At 34.7% G+C, this 18,553-nt stretch overlaps 1 protein-coding gene and 1 long non-coding RNA gene across 3 annotated transcripts in view; one reads left to right on the top strand and one right to left on the bottom strand.

The window, feature by feature from the left end:
* Positions 1–14,335, bottom strand: part of LOC148622103 (neuropeptide receptor 15-like) — a 33,286-nt gene extending 18,951 nt beyond the window's left edge. The window contains exons 1-2 of one of the 2 annotated variants that reach the window (XM_088574030.1): positions 14,234–14,335; positions 8,940–9,420 (exon numbers count right to left, since the gene is read on the bottom strand). In XM_088574030.1, coding sequence (XP_088430156.1) covers positions 8,940–9,397 — 458 coding nt within the window. In that variant the 5' untranslated portion in view covers positions 9,398–9,420; positions 14,234–14,335. Of the gene's footprint in view, positions 1–8,939; positions 9,547–14,233 lie in introns of those variants that run through there. The other variant, XM_088574031.1, reaches the window with a different exon arrangement.
* LOC148622102 (uncharacterized) overlaps positions 1–18,553 on the top strand; it is a 43,951-nt gene that overhangs the window by 5,318 nt on the left and 20,080 nt on the right. The window lies entirely within an intron of this gene.

The following is an 18,553-nucleotide window of genomic DNA, read 5'->3' as shown; positions in this document are numbered from 1 at the left end:
CTTTAACTAAAATCTGACGTTAATTAACTATTTCCTGGCAGGTAATGAAAATTTATACATCCCCTAATTCCCCCACATATTCATTTTAAGCTAAATTGTATGTAAATTGGCAGTTAAACGATCCACTAGGACCATGCGAAGAAACGAAATGATATTACGTCATTAGTGTCGGAGGCAAATAGTTTTGTTTTCCCATCTGACATCCGATATACTGAGTAAAATTACAACCTATCAATCAAGTTAAAAACTATAAAGAAGAAATCTTTGGACGGCTTGTCCAAGTGTTTTACATATAAATGAAATAAGGCATTTTTATCGAATATCTGATTATTGGTCCTATAAACAATTTATTTTTAATTTTTGAATAAATATTTTTCTGTCACTCATTTGTGGTTTCAATGTGAAGAATTCCGAGCTACCTTAAAATTTATGTTTTCATTCTTTGATATTTCATTTTTGCCCAATATAATATTTCCTATTTTTGCCACATTTGTTCAAGATTTAACTCACAAGATGTGCTTGAAAACCGTTGTTTCAAACCGAAAACTTAGAGAAAGTCAGCTTACACGGAAACACAAAAGTGAATTTAAACCTGTTATATGCCTATCTGGTTACACTCAATTTTTCTGATTCATCTTTGTAATCACTTGATGAAAGCATATTTACATATGTACTTGTTTTTTTTAATAGTAAGTTATGAATTTCATTTTATATACAAATTTATAATTAAATTATTTAATTTACAGACGTATTTCAAAGGTGAGCGACACCAAACGCGTTCCGATAAAGCTAAACGGACTTTGTAAAACGCTCCTAACATTGTACATATGTTCTTAAGTTAGCCCAGATTTATTATGACTCTTCGAACCTGAACTTCCTGCTTTTTGTTTGGATGTAAATATATCGGGTTGTGGTCAGAACGATGTTAAAAAATAAATCTTTTTTGCGGTTAAGCTAAATTCCGCATTACAAGGCCTTCTCACGATTTTTCTAGTCAAAATTATGCATACCCGTCCTACTTAGTTCGATTCCAAATAATTCATTTTTGCATGCTGATACCATATCCATTTTTAAAATTTCAATTGAATGAAGTATCGCTTAAAAAAAATCTGAAAAATCTGGATGTATTCCATTTGGTGTCGTCCAACTCTAATTAAGAAAAGAAGACAATTTGTATATCTGAATTAAATACTTGAGTTCGACAGCTTGATTTGATGATTTCAGCCGATAAGGGCCAGTATTTTGCGCTTTATCTGGTCATTTAGAATGAACTGAAATGTTTTGTATGCATTCGTTGCATCAGTCATTAATGTGATATGTACTCCCAAGAGCTGTACATTGCGTCATTTTCAAAATGTATCAGACATTTACTAGCAGACATATTCTCCTTTACTCTTTTTACTTAAAGAATTGTGAACCAGATATTTTCAGAGAAATAAATGTTAAATTGATTTAGAAAACAAAAGCTTTCCCTCCCTTTCTGCAGACATCAATTATAAAAAAATTGATTAACCAGAAAGTTTCGAATACCAAATGTATTGTCGTGAACTGTTGTATCGTGTAATTTGGTCGTCATCATGAATTTAACCCGTAAATCGTTACGGTGTATCTATCTGTACCATGAGAGCCGATTTGTTCAACGTGTCATAGTTTCTTTTCCTCTTGACTTGTTTTAAGCAACTCGGTGGGTGTTTATTGAAAAGCAGAAGACGCTTACCTCAATGGTGCACATGGTCCATGCTTTTAGTGGAGTCCGAGTTGGTCATTTAATTTTGCTTCTTTGTACATAATATGTTGGGTAATTTTTTTTTTTTTGATGTGTGTGTCTGTATTCCTTGTCAGATTATTGTCCGTGGATTACATTCTTTGAATTCCGCTGGAATCCTATGTCCTTTTATTAATCTTTATACAATTAATGATATGTGTAAATCGGCATTTCTGCTTGACGATTCTATTAAACGTGTTAACGAGTTTATTATCTTGTTTTACGGATTGGTACACTGTGGCACATATATATATATATATTTGCTTAGCTATACAAAATAATATGCTTTCTTCGCGTAAGGTTTTTGTAATAATGATAGATTGATTGTTTGTTGGTGTATAACGCCATGCAGCAATAGTTGAGCTATATCCGGGCAATGAAAATGAAATGGATGACAACATGAACATGAAATGACGATGAAACATTTACAGCTAGAAGAGAGGGCGGTCGGGCAGTTTAGCCTCTTGCAGTGGAACACAAATATTCTCACTCCTATTGAATACTACCAGGGTCCTTTAACCCTTTAAAGTGCGAGGAACGTGGCATCTTTCCAACACATTGCATCATTATGGTTGGCGGTCAGGACTTCTGTATAATGGCCCAACGACCTCAACATGTAGCATGCCAGGGATAACCCATCCCACCACCTGGGGCACACATCCCAGTTGCTCTGTTGGCATAGCACCCTAGCCCCCCCCCCCACCCGGCTTCTGAGGTTCTGAGTTTTAGTTAGTCGCCGTTTCTAATAGAATTGGGAAAAAAAGGTTTCAAGATACCCTTTACATACTAAATTCTAGCTACTTGTATTCTTTGAAGCTGTTTGGGTGTACTTGATTTAAGAAGTATTTCTGTAGACTGCATAATAAATAAAATAAAATCTCTTGTTACATAATTATTAAAGAAACTTGATAACTTTGTTTATGCAAGAAGGTGCGTTTAATAACTTTCAAACAGTGAATTTGTAATCATTAAGCCTACTTTTTATTGTCACCCGCCTCAGTTAACGTCTATATTACGATGCATCCTACATTCGTTTTACTACGTACAGTAACCACTGATAGTTTTCCTTTTTGTAGCATTAAGCTAAGTGTGATATTCAAAATGTATTTGCGTATTTCTCTGGTGACTTTATAGTTTTTATTTGTAGAAGAAACGTTATAGTTCTTGATAGAGATTCCTCATACTTTGTAAGAAATAATTCCAAATCATCTTCCAAATATACAGAGGAAGATGTTTACAAAATGCTGGAATTTAAATTGACAATATATTTGTCCAGTGTGGTGGACGTGTTTTTCAACAAACGGTCGGCATTCCAATGAGAACAATTTGTGCTCCTTTACTTGCTGACCTATTCCTTCACTCTTATGAGGCTGACTTTATAGCTGATCTGATCAGAAAGAAAGAATATCGTTTGGCTAGATCCTTCAATCTCAGTTTTCGCTATATAGATGACGTATTATCTTTAAACAATCCTAATTTCGGGGATTTGATACATCGCATCTACCCAAAAGAACTTGAAATAAAGGATACTACAGACACTGTGAAGTCAGCCTCATGACCTACACTTACAAATCGATAGTAAAGGAAAACTATTGATCAAACTTTACGACAAACGTGATGACTTTGCATTCAGAATTGTCAACTTTCCTTTCATCTGTGGCAACATCCCTTCGGCTCCTGCGTATGGAGTGTTCATATCACAACTCATACGTTATGCCAGAGCTTGCCGAAACTACGCAGACTTTTTGTATCGCGCTAGGACTCTAACAAATAGGCTTCTGGAACAGGGTTTTGTTGCTACAAGATTGAAGCCATCACTACAGAAGTTCTATGGTCGTCATCATGAACTCGTGGATCGTTATGGTGTATCCATCAGCACCATGAAAACTGATTTATTCAACGGGTCATAGTTTTCCTTTCCTCGTTTGTCTACCCCGGACTTGACTTTTTATGAGCAACTCGGCGGGTGTTTCTAGAAAAGCAGAGGACGCTTACCCTACCGGTGCACCTGGTCCATGCTCCCAGTTTTTTAGTGGAGTCCGAGTTGCTCATTTACTTTTGTTACTTTGTATGTATGATTTTAGTTACTTTATGTTCTTTGTTGTGTATGTCTGTTTTCCATGTCTGGTCTTTGTCCCTGGATTACATTCTTTTGATTACCGCTATAACCTTGGTTTCCTTGATTACTCTTTCGCAAGAAAATCGCCCCGGGTGGGGGCATATTTGCTTCATAAATGCACAGTTACCTCATTCGATATTAATACTTTTCCAGGATTTTCAATGTTACATAATATTCCTTACCTGCATTGACATTACAACTGTAGGTTTCCATTTTATTCCCACTTAAGTAGAAAAAACAATTTTCTTGTATTGATATAAACATTTCAAAAATCTTATTATGACTCAGATACTGTATACAATACTATTTGATTGATGGATATTTGATTCTGATAAACTTATCAAATTAAGAAATATACTATGAAACAGTAATTGTCCTTGCAAATCAGAAATAAGCAATGGTTATTGTCGTTCCAAGTCGTATGTATTTACAAAAAGTGATCAATTTTTAATTTACCCTTTCAGTATCTTAGAAACAACTCATTTCTCATTTTAGTAGAAAAATGTCAGATACAAATTTCAAATCACATTTTCCTTTGCTGGAATAATACATTACATCGCTATGTACATGTTTACTACTAAATAATAACTCATATGAACTCTACTTATTTAATTTTAAAAAAATATATCTAAATAAACAGAATTTATTATCGTAGAACACGAAGAAGTTTTTTTTTAAAAATTGGCTGACATATATATTTTTCTGTAAGTCTCCTTTATTTTCTGTCTTTCTATTTAACTTTTTGAGGATAATAGAAAATTCTATAAAAGACAATTTTATGTGCTTCTAAAAGAGGCAACTTAAAATCCCAGTATGATGCGACGTTGTATTCCAACCGATCAATTGTCACTTAAGGTAAAGTTAAGAAGAGTTATTAATTCATCACGTTTTGTACACAGTAATAATTGCAACAATACGGAAAATCTGACCGCACACCATAGTGGTGCACCGTGTTGGGAAAGATGCCACGTTCCTCGCACGTTAAAGAATCCTACTGTGGTATTCTCCTGGAGTAGGAACCATAGGGCTCCGCCACAGCAGGCTAAATTGCCCGACCCTGCCCACCTCTCCCTATTTCCAATGGCAATCAAAATTTGTCGACCCCATTATCCTTGTGTCCTATCCCATTTTTCATTTCATCATTTTATGTCATTTTATTGTCCACTTCATGTTCATTGCCTGGATATACCTGAAATATTGCTGCTCGGGCGTTAAACCCCAACAAACAAACAAACAAAACATGTTTTGAAGAAAAACTGAAACTCATATTTTTTTCTCATTTTCTTTAAAACCTTAAACGCAAATTTTTCTCAATTTTTTTTCATATGTTTAGGACCACCATGGAAGACATATGTTTAGGACTAAAAATGAATTAAGAAAAAAGGTAAATAAAAATGATAATTAGGTGTTCTCCAAAGGACTTAATGTATGAAAAAGGTCTGGTTTTCATATAAGTTAGAAACAAACTACTGTTTCCATGTGATTTAATAGACAAAAAAAAAAAAAAAAAAAAAAAAATTCATAATGGTCCTAAACATGTGTTTGATATGTTTGACGAATTTATACATATTATGATTTTTTTTTATTTTTGTCATTCTCATACAACTACTTTTCAAAGTACACGTAATCAACCACTTTCTTGAAATTGAGGTATTTGAATGTCTTTAAGAATAATGCTTGTATATCTTGTTTACATTCTATTCATATAAGTATTACTGACGTTCTTGCTGCTTTGATGTGTTTATATATTAATTAGTTTTTCAGCTGATATCTGAAGGTATTATTCTGCTTTTATCAAATAACATGTTCACGTTTCAATTGGTGATGATGCAAATATCTTATCCAGTTGAAAAACGTTGGTTATGTAACAAAAAACTGTTAATAGCTAAATCCCGGTATATGTTAATTGGTAGGAGTTTCTGTTATTGTAATCTTCATTACTATGCAATGTCTTAATATAATGCTCACGAAAATCGGTTGTTCGTATTAATTAGTACTTTAGCTACGATTCATGCAAAATGTGATTCAAGGTTGGAGAACCAACAAATTTTTATTTTTGATATTTTGTTTGAAATGTTATAGTTAACAGAAATTAATCTGTGGATTTTCATATAACCTTTGTTCTTGTTAAGTAAAAAAAATACATAGAATGACCTGTAGAATGCAAAATTAAGGGAGATATTTCTGTAAATGACACCAAAAACACAATAGAAACAAGTGATACTGTGTTTGCAAGCAAAATACAAAAGTAAAGTCGCCAAAACCGGAAAATGGTCGGGTTTACTTCAATTTTGAAGCCGCCATTGAATTAGGAATGCAATGTTTATCTTAGAAATCAATTTTCATTAAAATCCAACAATGTTGACATTTTGCTAGTTTTGATGGCCATTTTGAAAACAAAATGGCGGCTTCCTGATAAAATCTGACGGGAATTGAATTTAGAATTTCACGTTAACTCTAGAAATTGAAATCATTGAAATCGAACAGTGTTGAAATGTTGCCGATTTTGAAAAAAATGGCGGCTTTCTTAAACATTTTTCTTTACGCCAATGATGTCAGCAAGTCAATGAGCTCCGCTAATTTTACAGAATTTTTTTCATCTTTTTCGGGTTTTGTTATGGCGGCCATTTTGAAATCGGCAGCCATTTTGAAATTCCGGAAGTAGCATGCACACCCCATGAGCATGCTTGATTTTTAGATACCAAATTTTCATTGAAATCGAACAATGTTTAAATTTTGCCGATTTTTGCGACCATTTTGAAAAAAAAAATTGTTTAAGCCTTTGATGTCAGCAAGTCAAGAACAGCGTTCTGAAAGAGTAATCAAGGGAACCAAGGTTATAGCGGTAATCAAAAGAATGTATTCCAGGGACAAAGACCAGACATGGAAAACAGACATACACAACAAAGAACATAAAGTAACTAAAATCATACATACAAAGTAACAAAAGTAAATGAGCAACTCGGACTCCACTAAAAACTAAGAGCATGGACCAGGTGCACCGGTAGGGTAAGCATCCTCTGCTTTTCTAGAAACATCCGCCGTGTTGCTCATAAAAAGTCAAGTCTGGGGTAGACAAACGAGGAAAGGAAAACTGAGTTATGTTCATTTAATTTATGGCCCCGTGAAGGTCCGGGTGTTAAAAGAATAGGCCTGCAGCAGCGCTAAGCTTGTCGTATAAGGCGACTAAATGGTGCTCAGAAACCTAACCGGGGGCTAGGCGCTCTGCCCACAGAGCAATTGGGATGTGTGCCCCAGGTGGTTGAATGGGGTACCCCTGGCGTGTTACATGCTGGGGTTGTCAGGCTATAATACGGAAAACCTGACCGCAAACCATAGTGGTGCACCGTGTTGGGAAAGATGCCACGTTCCTCTCACGTTAAAGAACCCTGCTGTGGTATTCGATAGGAGTAGGAACCTTTGCGCTCGCTACAGGAGGCTAAATTGTCCGACTTTACCCATCCCCCCTTTTTCCAGTGGCAATCAAAATTTGTCGACCCTATTGTCCTTGTGTCCCATCCTTTTTTTTTCATTTCATGTTCATTTTATCATCCATTTCATGTTCATCGTCTGAATATAGCTGAAATATCGCTACTCGGACGTTAAACCCCAACAAACAAAAACATTTAATTTATGAGTTCCACTAATTTTATAGATTCTTTTTTTCATATTTTCGGATTTGGTTAGGCGGCCATTTTGAAATCCACAGTCATTTTGAAATTCCGGAAGTAGCTTGCACATCCCATGAGCATGCTTGAGTTTTGTATGAATGGAATAAACTGTCTCTGAGAAATCGCCAGGACATCTTTACGTGCAGAATAAGTATAATGATAATGATAATAATAATAATAAGAAGAAGAAGAAACGGATTAAAAACAATAAGTCGCAATACTTTGTTTTGGCGACTTAATAATAATAAAAAACGGGGCAAAAACAATAACTATGAGATTTTCAATGTGAATTATCTCCTAAGAGCAGACAGATTGGAATGAATAATTATATATTTCATTAGACCTATAAAGCAACTTAAAAACAAAAATAAAAATATGTAGCCTTTTTTGGGTGTATCATATATTTGCATGATTTGTAAAAAGACTGCTACTTTACTGTTCCAAGTAAAAGGCACTTGGCTAAGAATAAGAATGATGTTACACGGATAGTATATAATGAGTTCTGTTATTTTGCAACACACAAAATGTGAAGCGCAATCGTATGAATTTTAGTTTCGACTTAAATGTTAGTTCTGTATATGTTATTTGAGGTACGTTTATTTTTTTACTTTGACAAGCTATAAAAAAAAAAGTTTTTATTCAAATTTAAAAGTTAATATTCGAGCTACATTTTATACTGATTTTTTTATCTTTGAATAGCATAGCTAATTTGGTGAAGTATTTATAAAATAAAGAAAATCTCAAACAAACAAAAACTCTGAAGTTAATATCTTTGATATACACAAGATCTATGACAATAGATTTACGTTTTACATCAGTTACTTGTTAAGAATTGTTTTATGGTGCGGGTCAAATGTCTTTCAATTGTTGTGAATTAATTTTACATTGCTAATTGTTTTCTACCGCAGCATTTAATGCGAAATCGAGTGTTTATGGAAGGTATATTTCGAGACGGAGACCTGTTGAATAAATCTTTTCAACTACCGGATTCATATGTGGCAAATATTTACAAAAAACATTATAGTATGCTTTTACATCAAGATCAAAGCAAGACGCTAGCTTTTTAACATGTTTCTTTATTCCAGGTTTTATTGGGATCCGTGCTGTTTGTTTTTTTTTATATAATCTTTTTGTTGTTTTAAGTTTATATGTATTCAGTGTTCCTTGCCTGTTGTCTTCGTGTTTGTCACACCCATCGTTGGCTCTCCATTTCTTTATTACATTTAAAAAAAAGAAACCGAGGAAAAGAACACGTTTTATAGCTGACTTTAAGAAAACCGTGAGTTTTTATGACGTTATTTCTTTCAGAAAAAAAATGTCAAGAACTTTTTTAACATAAAAATGATACGTTATGTAAACTTCTTAGTAATTTGAACATTCTTACCTTTCGATACATAATGCCACCAGAGTCAGTACCGATACATACAAGGCCATGACTAGCACGGAGCGCTGTATCTTACACATCACCTCACCAAGTATCCAACCTCGATTCAACATAAACTGAACTATCTCTGGAATTCCGAAAACTAAGATGATAGTGTCAGCAATGGCTAGATTAACTATTAACATGTTTGTCAGAGACTTTCTCATTTTTGTATCATGAAAAATGACAAATATGACCATCATGTTTCCAAGAACTCCTATAATTCCGATTATAAAGAAAGCAATTGTGAAGCTCACAATATATCCTATATGCACCTCAGCTAAATCACCAGCACTACTGTTCAAACTTTCTGGAAGGTCAAACGCAGAGTCTAGTCCTTTGCTTTGTTCGAACATTGTAGGAATCTCTACTTTTTCATCCAAGTTGATAAATTTATAACTATCATTGTTAGTTGTCATATTGTTCTATGTAAACGTTCGACCTAAAGAATAATAAAAAATCCCTTGAAAAAATCAACAATCCTTTTGACCCTTTTAATATCGCTTGTTCCGTTGATTAGTTTTTAAATATTAATTTTGTCCTATCAAAATTTCCAATCAGTCAGCATGCGAATGTAGCCCAACTACTGATGCGTTGCTTAGGATCTAACGTATTTTATTTGTCCAGAAATGTGATCAATAAGAGCAACAGTTCTTTGAGGCATTAAATGATGACAAGGGAGAATCAAAGAAACTGAATACATATTCATTAGATAATGACATGGGAGAAATTTCATACATATTCATACATCTACATGTACTAAGAATTGAACAAAATTAAAAGCAGAAACAAAATACAACAATGTATGATTGTAAGTAATATCAATCTGTTTTCTACCCTTTATAATTAAGGATTCATTACAAATGGATATTTTTTTCTAAATATATTTTTCGATTTAAAATTACGGTTGGCAGAAAAATACGCTATCCGTCATGTTGATATGGCTGTTTTCTCTTCGCAATTCACTGACGACACACTTAATAATTTTTAATAACTCTCCAGACGATCGTTATTTGATATTTCTTTGATTAAAACTGAACGTGTTTTTGTAGATTATAGTTATCAATATATAATAATAGCAATGAATTTCCTCACAATGTAAAATACGACTCCCCTTTCTGGCATCAGTGGTGCAAAAATTGATTGGAATCTGTCATCAATTTGCAAATTGTTCACGTTTAGGGCATCACAGTCTGTGTAAAGATCATTAAACGTGTGGTTAAAAACGGGTCTGTATTAGATAGAGAAACGCAAATTAATATAAAGAATGTAGTTTACTAAGTAGTCAAAATTATTATACCATATGCTAACTCTGATAACCTACTTTGTGACTGAAAGTACATAATATACCTAGCAGCATCATAATCGATTTAACCAAATATGAATTTACTTACCAGGGATATAACTAAAATGTTCTTACCAAATTGTCCTTAACTAATATCCGAATGAGATAACCTTACTGAATATGAAATGACAATACAATTTAAAATTACATCACTAAATATGCGATATACCTACATGTTCAAAAATAAATATAAAATGCAATTTTGATAACTTTTATTGGAACCTGGAAAAGCATGGTGATTGTATAGAGAAATAAATTCTCAATCAATTTATGGTTTAACCTGAACACAGTTCAGAGAGTGAATAAAGCATTGTCAGAAAAGTTAACTCTACTTTGAAAGTTTATCATATCCTTGCTGAAAGAGAATTCTATAAAATGGAAGGGAAGAACGGGTCGTTCGGGTGTCAAAAGAATGAGCCCACACCAGCATTAAGCTACCAAATTGCCTTCAAATGGCATAGCAACTTGGTTTGCGAACGAGATGGTGGAATGGGACACCCCTGGCACGCTTCATGCTGGATTCGTCTGGCCTTAAAACGGAAAACCTGACTGCAAACCATTGTGGTGCATCGTGTTGAGAAAATTGTACGTACGTCGCACTGTTTAGAAACTTAGAGTGGTATTCGACAATAGTAGGGGCCTTGGCTTCACTACGGGAGGCTGAATTGCCAGGCCTTACCCACTTCTGGTGTAGACAGTAGTGAAAGGGAAAGCCAGTATTACAAATGGCAATACCAGGGTAAAACTGGAGTTGTAAACCATTGATATGGTTCTGACTTGGTCCGGGCATTTCAAAATGAGAAGTGTGTTTAACCAGGTTTTTCAGTGCGCTATCCCACCTTATAAAACTAAAACTTCTACCTACAAAATCAAATGGAAATATCAGAAAGAAATTTAATGCCCAACTTTTCAAAGACCCAAAAGTTTCTGCAAAATACCGCATAACCCTACAAAACGGTTAGTGTCCTGGAAAACCCACAGAAGGATGACACCAATATTGATCCAGTTTGGGAAATTACAAGAGACTCAATTCTACAATCATGTGAAGAAACTATGAGCTATCTTCAACCAAAACGTAAAAAAATGGATGTCTGAAGATGCTTCGGCAAAAAGGTGAAGAGAGGCAAAAATTAAAGGAAAGAGTAGACCAATATAGAGCTAAAGATAAGGATGTAAAGACCAGCTGTAAGCAGGGAAAAAGAAATTATGTTGAACATCTAGCCAAAGAAGCCGAGTCAGCATGTGGAAACTCTCTTTGACATCACGAGGCAATTGAGTGGTAAAACATCAACCACTAACACACCAGTTAGAGACATACAGGGGAAAAAGCTAACAAAACTTGAAGATCAGCTAAACAGATTGAAGGAACATTTCAAACAAGTTCTAAATCGTCCTCCACCTGTAGATCCACCAGAGCTTGAGGTTGGTCCTCCATTGAATATCTGAACCACCAACAGCACAAAGACCAAGCTCCTGAAAGCCATAAAAAATCTTAAGACTGGAAAGGCAAGCGACATATATATGATTCCACCAGAAGCTATAAAAGGACTCGATGATGTGTCAGTGACTTACCTACACAAATTACTGAATAAAATTTGGAACAAAGAACAGATACAAGATTATTGGCGTAAAGGATTAATTGTGAAAATTCCAAAGCAAGGGGACAAATCTCAATGTAACATGTGGAGAGGCATAACACTACCATCGATCCCAAGCAAACTACTCTAGTATCATTCTTCACAGAGTGAAAACCGACAGATAAGCAGCTGAGAGAAGAACAGGCAGGCTTCAGACAAGAAAGATATTGTGTTGACCAAATAGCAACGTTACGCATAATTATTGAACAAAGTATTAAATGGCAAACATCTTTAAATTTAATCTTTGTCGACTTCCAAAAAACCTTTGATAGCATAGACCATCAAGTGCTATGGAACATCCTGAAACACACTGAATTAGTGACAACATTATCAACGTCATAAATCTACTTTATGAAGATTTTACCTGCCAGGTTATTCATGGAGGAACATTGAGTGACTCATTCTCGGTAACAACTGGAGTAAGATAAGGCTGCCTTCTCTCTCCCCTCCTTTTCATCATAGTACTAGACTGGGTTGGTAAAACAGCTTATAACCACCCAAGGGGCATCCGCTGGAGTTAATCATCTTTCACAGAAGATTTCGAATTTGCAGATGACATTTGTTCATACATTGAATTGCATAACGATACTGAAGTGTGAGTAAAGTGTTAATGTTTTCAAGTCTTTCTATTTCCTTGATATCACTCTCTGGAATTCGAAAAATCCGCCCAGTTCTTCCCGATGGTTGCGGTGGGTTCGGAAAAGCGTTAAATATATCATCAGACTTTACCCACAGTTCATCTTTGTCATTTGGTCATTTGAAAGGTCATTCCTTCAATGCTTCAATTTTCAGATGACTCGTATTCCTCTTGTGTGTAACCAAAGTATCTGACTTAACTCCCAGACGGTTTGAGTATTCTGCCCTTGTTTGAAGTGATATAGTGGTCGCGTTCCAATATGCACTTTGTATTTCCTACAACGACATCCGTATTTTATGGCAAAGTCCATCCAGACGACCACCTCATCCTTCGGAAGGTTTTCTCTTGGTCGACGCATTTCACATTACTGAATGGTAACCATATCTGCGTGATGGAAATCATTTAGTCTTTGTCTTTCCGTGCATGTCCGGGTGTCAAGAGAATAGACCTGCAGCAGCGCTAAGCTTGTCCTAGAAGGCGACTATATAGTGCTCAGAAACCTAGCAGGGGGCTAGGCGTTCTGCCCACAGAGCTACTGGGAAGTGTGCCCCAGGTGGTGGAATGGGGTACCCCTGGCGTGTTATATGCTGGGGTTGTCAGGCTATAATACGGAAAACCTAAAGATGTAAACGGTGTAAAAAATGATCAAAAACCACCGGTCTATAGTAAAATTGTGTTTTTCACTGATAAAAAAACGAATTGGTATGGCTACCTTTGAGATTAGTAGATTCTCTATTGATGAAACATCATTTTGAAAATCGTAAGTTTTAAAAACGCTATCGGTTCAACTTTCGTCATTCCACATTGTTTAATCGAGGTAGTTTCTAAAGACGACGGTTTTGATCAATTTTAGAATATCTCTGTTTATAAGAAAACATTCCTAAATACGTATTATAAGACTTACATGTAATAGATAGTATTATTTACAAATTTATGTTTGCCAGTGGCAAAGGGTTTAACATGTTGAAGATCTGAAACGCACAACCCCTCCTAAATCACTATAGTGGTATTGATATATTATCGGTAATTTGAGCAAAATTGCTTCGTTGTGTACTTGTTGATAATGTTCGAATCGGCAAAATGACTTGATACAAGAAAATATGTTTACCATAACCAAGCGCCAATTACCCGCGTAAGGATCCCTTTTTCAGAAGGCCAATGAAATTACGTTTTATTGTGACGTAGCAACAACCGGCAAATTTGTACTTTTGACTGTTACTGTTAACCATGCTGTAAACAATGTTATGTAAACATATACAAATGAAATGCAATAGATATACATCATTATCACTAATCTCGTAAACATTTATCTTGATGTGATATGAAAAAATCAATACTGTACTGTTCTAAAGCCACGAGTAAGATTTCTGCATTCTCGCATTTACCTGTAATCGTCTGTTCTAGCACTGAAGAACAAAATAGGTGAATGGGACAACCATATGCAGCAGACGTTAATCGTGTCTCGTTGACAAATTACTTTAAAGTACTACTATAAAATAATAGTACATGAATAGTAACCAGATAGCTGACAATGTTTAACATTCTTTGTATTTCTTACATCTAATTTACACTACGCAGGAGTGACTAAATATTCAAGAGAACTGACAAAATCGTATACAAACATATAGAAACTCACCTTTGAAGAATTTAAATGATCCTTGATAATAATTTACAAAAATGACAGCGAATTAATTTTGTGATGTGACAGCTTTCCCCTGTTACATCATATCGCTTCATCAACTGACGCATGCACGTGCTAAATTTTGAATGGGCCGTAATCACAAACATGATGATCGATGGTCATACGATAAAATCGTTCCCATAAAACTAATGTTTTTGGGTAATATTATGGATATATTTCAGATAACAAACATTATTTTCAATCATTAAGGAATATATGACATTTTGTTATAAATAGTGGCTTCATCACGGTTAATAATGAACCGTGATTAAGTCACTTATCACGAAAAACAAAATGCCTTTTATTCCTATATTATTGTAAAACAATCTATGTTTTAATCAGTTAAACTATTTCTTAAAAAAAAAAACATTTTTTGCTCAAGTTCCATAAACTAATAATGCAGGAAAGGTCGATGACGCGTATGCCAACTATATTTTGTATTTTTGTATTAACATTTGGTTCTCTTGGCATAAAATACAATTACTATTTTTGATTTTACAATTTTACTCCCAACTGAGTTTCACTGTAAGCAAATAACTTGCACTATGATATAATTCACCATATAATTTGATTATAAAATCGAAAACAAATTTGATGAAAATATGCAATTATCATTACTAAACTTAACTAAATTAAAGTCATTACAACTGTTTCTATTTTGTGTTCACACTTGTTAATCTCTGTCTTTCGAACTTAAATATCTTTACAAGTCATACCACCATACATTACATAATTTTCACGATAAGTTATTAAATTCTATGAAAATAATGGTAATTTGTTATTGCTGTTTACTTGTCGAATGGTTTCTCTATTTAATTGGAGAAATGAATTGGAAAGGGACTGGTGTTATAATCTGAACGCCGCATTCGTATTGATTAATATTCTAAAGTATGAATATGGTGCAATTATGAAGTTCAGTAAACGGGTACATAAATTAATACATGTATGTATTTAGTGTTTTAAAAATTCGTTTCAACTTTTAAAAGACGTCTAATGAACCGGTTTTAAAGGCAAGACACTTTATAATTCCGCCATTTTTTTTATCGTGAACGCGCAGTGTAATGTGGTGAATAACATACTAGTTTGGCAGATACAAACATGTAATTCATGCATTTCTTATATTTAATGTGCTAGCAAACAGAAACAGCAGCACACAGTGAGGTGCAGAACCCATGCATACACAGTTTGCTGACGCCGAGTCAACTGGTCGTCACTATATCTCCTCTATCACGTGTTCTGAGTTCAGCAGTGATTGACGGTTTTCAGTTCTTTGATATGATTATCCCGACGACCTCCTGTACTAGAGGCAAACATGCTATAACGATGCACCATATCTGTTATTTATTTCAACATGTTTACTCTTGATTGGACAAGCAATAGTTCTGATTTCATTGTCTATCATCTATATATTACAAAGTTATAAACTTTTAGTGAAAGATCAGAATATAAATACACCTTAATCTGAAATCTTAGGTGGTCCTCAACTCAAGAGAATGAAAAAGCTAAAGACCTTTGAAAATTGTGCTAAAAGTGTTTATGCATTTTAGCTTACTACCTATTTAAATTCAATATATCTACAATTTTATCAATTCTATTTCAGTAAAAAAAACAGTTTTAAAATATTTATTCAAATAATCGTATTTCCACGCAACAAGAGGTAGTAAAATATTGCAACTGTTGGTCTTAAGAGTTTTACAAATGTCCCCAGTTGTTAGATAATCCTAGTAATTGTCTTTAAAAATATACTTTTTATAGTTATAAGCTAATGTGCATTTAAAACTAATTCAGATACAAATAAAATTAAGTATTTGAAATGATCTATATAATATGGCTTATTAATATCTTCAAATACTGTGACTGCCTTTGAAAGGAAAAAAATTAGAAGTTTTTAGCTAATACATCAAAACAGACGTAGAACTTTCATTGATGAACAGGTTCTTATGATAAGATTATAAGTCTACATTTGATTGAAGTTATAGGACGATATATTGCTCTTGAAGCCGCAATAGAAAGAAATATTGGGTGTAATTTTCAGCAATATAGACAACGTTTTGTCTTTAAACAATTTTTGATTCGGGAATTCCATACATAGCATCCACAGGAGACTGCAGACACCATGAAGTCAGCCTCTTTTCTTGACACACTCTTAGAGATCGACGAAGAAGGAAAATTCAAGACCAAACTACATGCATATGTATAAGAAACACGGCGATTTCTCGTTCCGTATCATCACCTGCACATTCATATGGCAAAATTCTTTCAGAACTTGTGTATTGAGTTTTCGTAATACAACTGCCACATTACTACAGCTTGCCAAAACTACGCTGACTTTTTGAACCGTGCTTAACCAGGCTTATTGCAACAGGGTTATGTTGCTACAAGACTAGTCATCAGTAAAAAAGTGTACTGAGAATACTAAAACGTGACCAATTTCCATATTTAAAAGAGCCCCGTGCAGGTCCGGGTGTTAAAAGAATAGGCCTTCAGCAGCGCTAAGGTTGTCGTAAAAGGCAACTAAATAGTGCTCAGAAACATAGCCGGGGTCTAGGCGCTCTGCCCACAGAGCAACTGGGATGTGTGCCCCAAGTGGTGGAATGGGATACCCCTTGCGTGTTACATGCTGTGGTTCTCAGGCAATAATACGGAAAACCTGACCGCAAACCATAGTAGTGCACCGTGTGGGGAAAGATGCCAAGTTCCTCGCACGTTTAAAGAACCCTACTGTGGTATTCTCCCGGAGTAGGAACCATAGGGCTCCGCCACAGGAGGCTAAATTGCACGACCCTACCCACCTCTCCCTATTTCCAGTGGCAGTCAAATTTTGTCGACCCCACTGTCCTTGTATCCCATCCCTTTTTCATTTCATCATCATTTCATGTTCATTTTATCATGTTCATCGTCTGAATATAGCTGAAATATTGCTGCTCGGACGTTAAACCCCAACAAATAAACACATTTAAAAAGATAAAAAGGAACCAATGCAAACAAGAGGCACCCATGAGCTCTAATCGCTCATCTGGTTAAATTTTTGCCTTTTAAGGGTAATAACTCTAACAAAAGGTTGTCCGACAGTTTTGACTCCCTTAGACATTTGTAGGCCTTATAATAAGGATCATTTCAGCAATTGAAAGATATTGGCTAACGGTTTTGGAAAAATATGCAAAAATCTGCTGTATGACCCCTATGTTCTTTTTTTTTAGTAACGGTGGTCAATTGGTAAAATTCAAACAAGTCGTTCTGTTGTGGATACTCTAAAAACAAAAATTTCAACTTTCATTGAATTCTGCATAGTAGTTACCGAGGAGAAGATTTTTTTAAAGTAATAACATCAACTAGATAAAGTGATGCCCCCGCCTTTAACCTTCATACAGCTATATCATATCTCATAATTGTAAAACAGCACTTTGTCAGATGTGTTATTGTGTCTGTGAGACACAAGTGATGCCCCCGCATGTGTTTTTGAGTAAAACGCAGCATAGCTGAACCAAATTTAAACTCAATCTGTAACTAATCATGACAGACTCGCATGCCAAAAACCAGTCAAATATCTTCAAGCATTTACAAAAAAAGCGAAAAAACTATTATTTATTATTTCAATACAATTTTTAAAGTGCAGGGCCCATTATTTTGAAACTTATACTCGATTTGTAACTAATCATGACAGACTCACATACCAAAAAGCAGTTCAATATCTTCAAGGGTTTACAAGTGCAGAAAACTGTTATTTCCATGGAATTTTTTAAGTTCCATAATTTTGGTAAAACGCAGCGTAGCGGAACAAAACTTTAACTCGATCTGTGATCTGTAACTAATCATGAAAGACTCGCATACAAAAAATCATTTCAATATCTTCAAGGATTTTCAAAAATAGTGCGGAGAAATTATGGGACGGACAGAATTACGGACGGAATTAATAAATATAGTAATAAAGTAAATAATATGCCCCCAACTTATCGTTGCGGGGGCATAAACACAGCAAAAAACGTCCAAAAATGGCGAAAACTCCAAAATGGGTCAACAAATGTTCATTAAAATTTAACCACGGATAGATCTCATCATGCTGAATACTTTTACCCAAGTCAGAATTTAGTTAAATCTAACAGTTTTCGAGGTATAAGCAAAATTCTTCTGTATGACCCCTATGTTTTTTTTAGTAACGGTGGCCAATTGGTAACCGATGAAAAATCCAAACAAGTTGTATGCTGTCTGTCTACTGTGTTCTAGTTAAGTAAGGAGGGCCATGTATTTTAACAGATCCAAACGGTCATTTTATGC

The sequence above is a fragment of the Perna viridis genome, chromosome 3 (assembly GCF_037379345.1).
Source record: "Perna viridis isolate PV_CMFRI_1.1 ecotype Kerala chromosome 3, ASM3737934v1, whole genome shotgun sequence".
NCBI lineage: Eukaryota > Metazoa > Mollusca > Bivalvia > Mytilida > Mytilidae > Perna > Perna viridis.
This window is presented reverse-complemented; position numbering and strand designations above follow the sequence as displayed.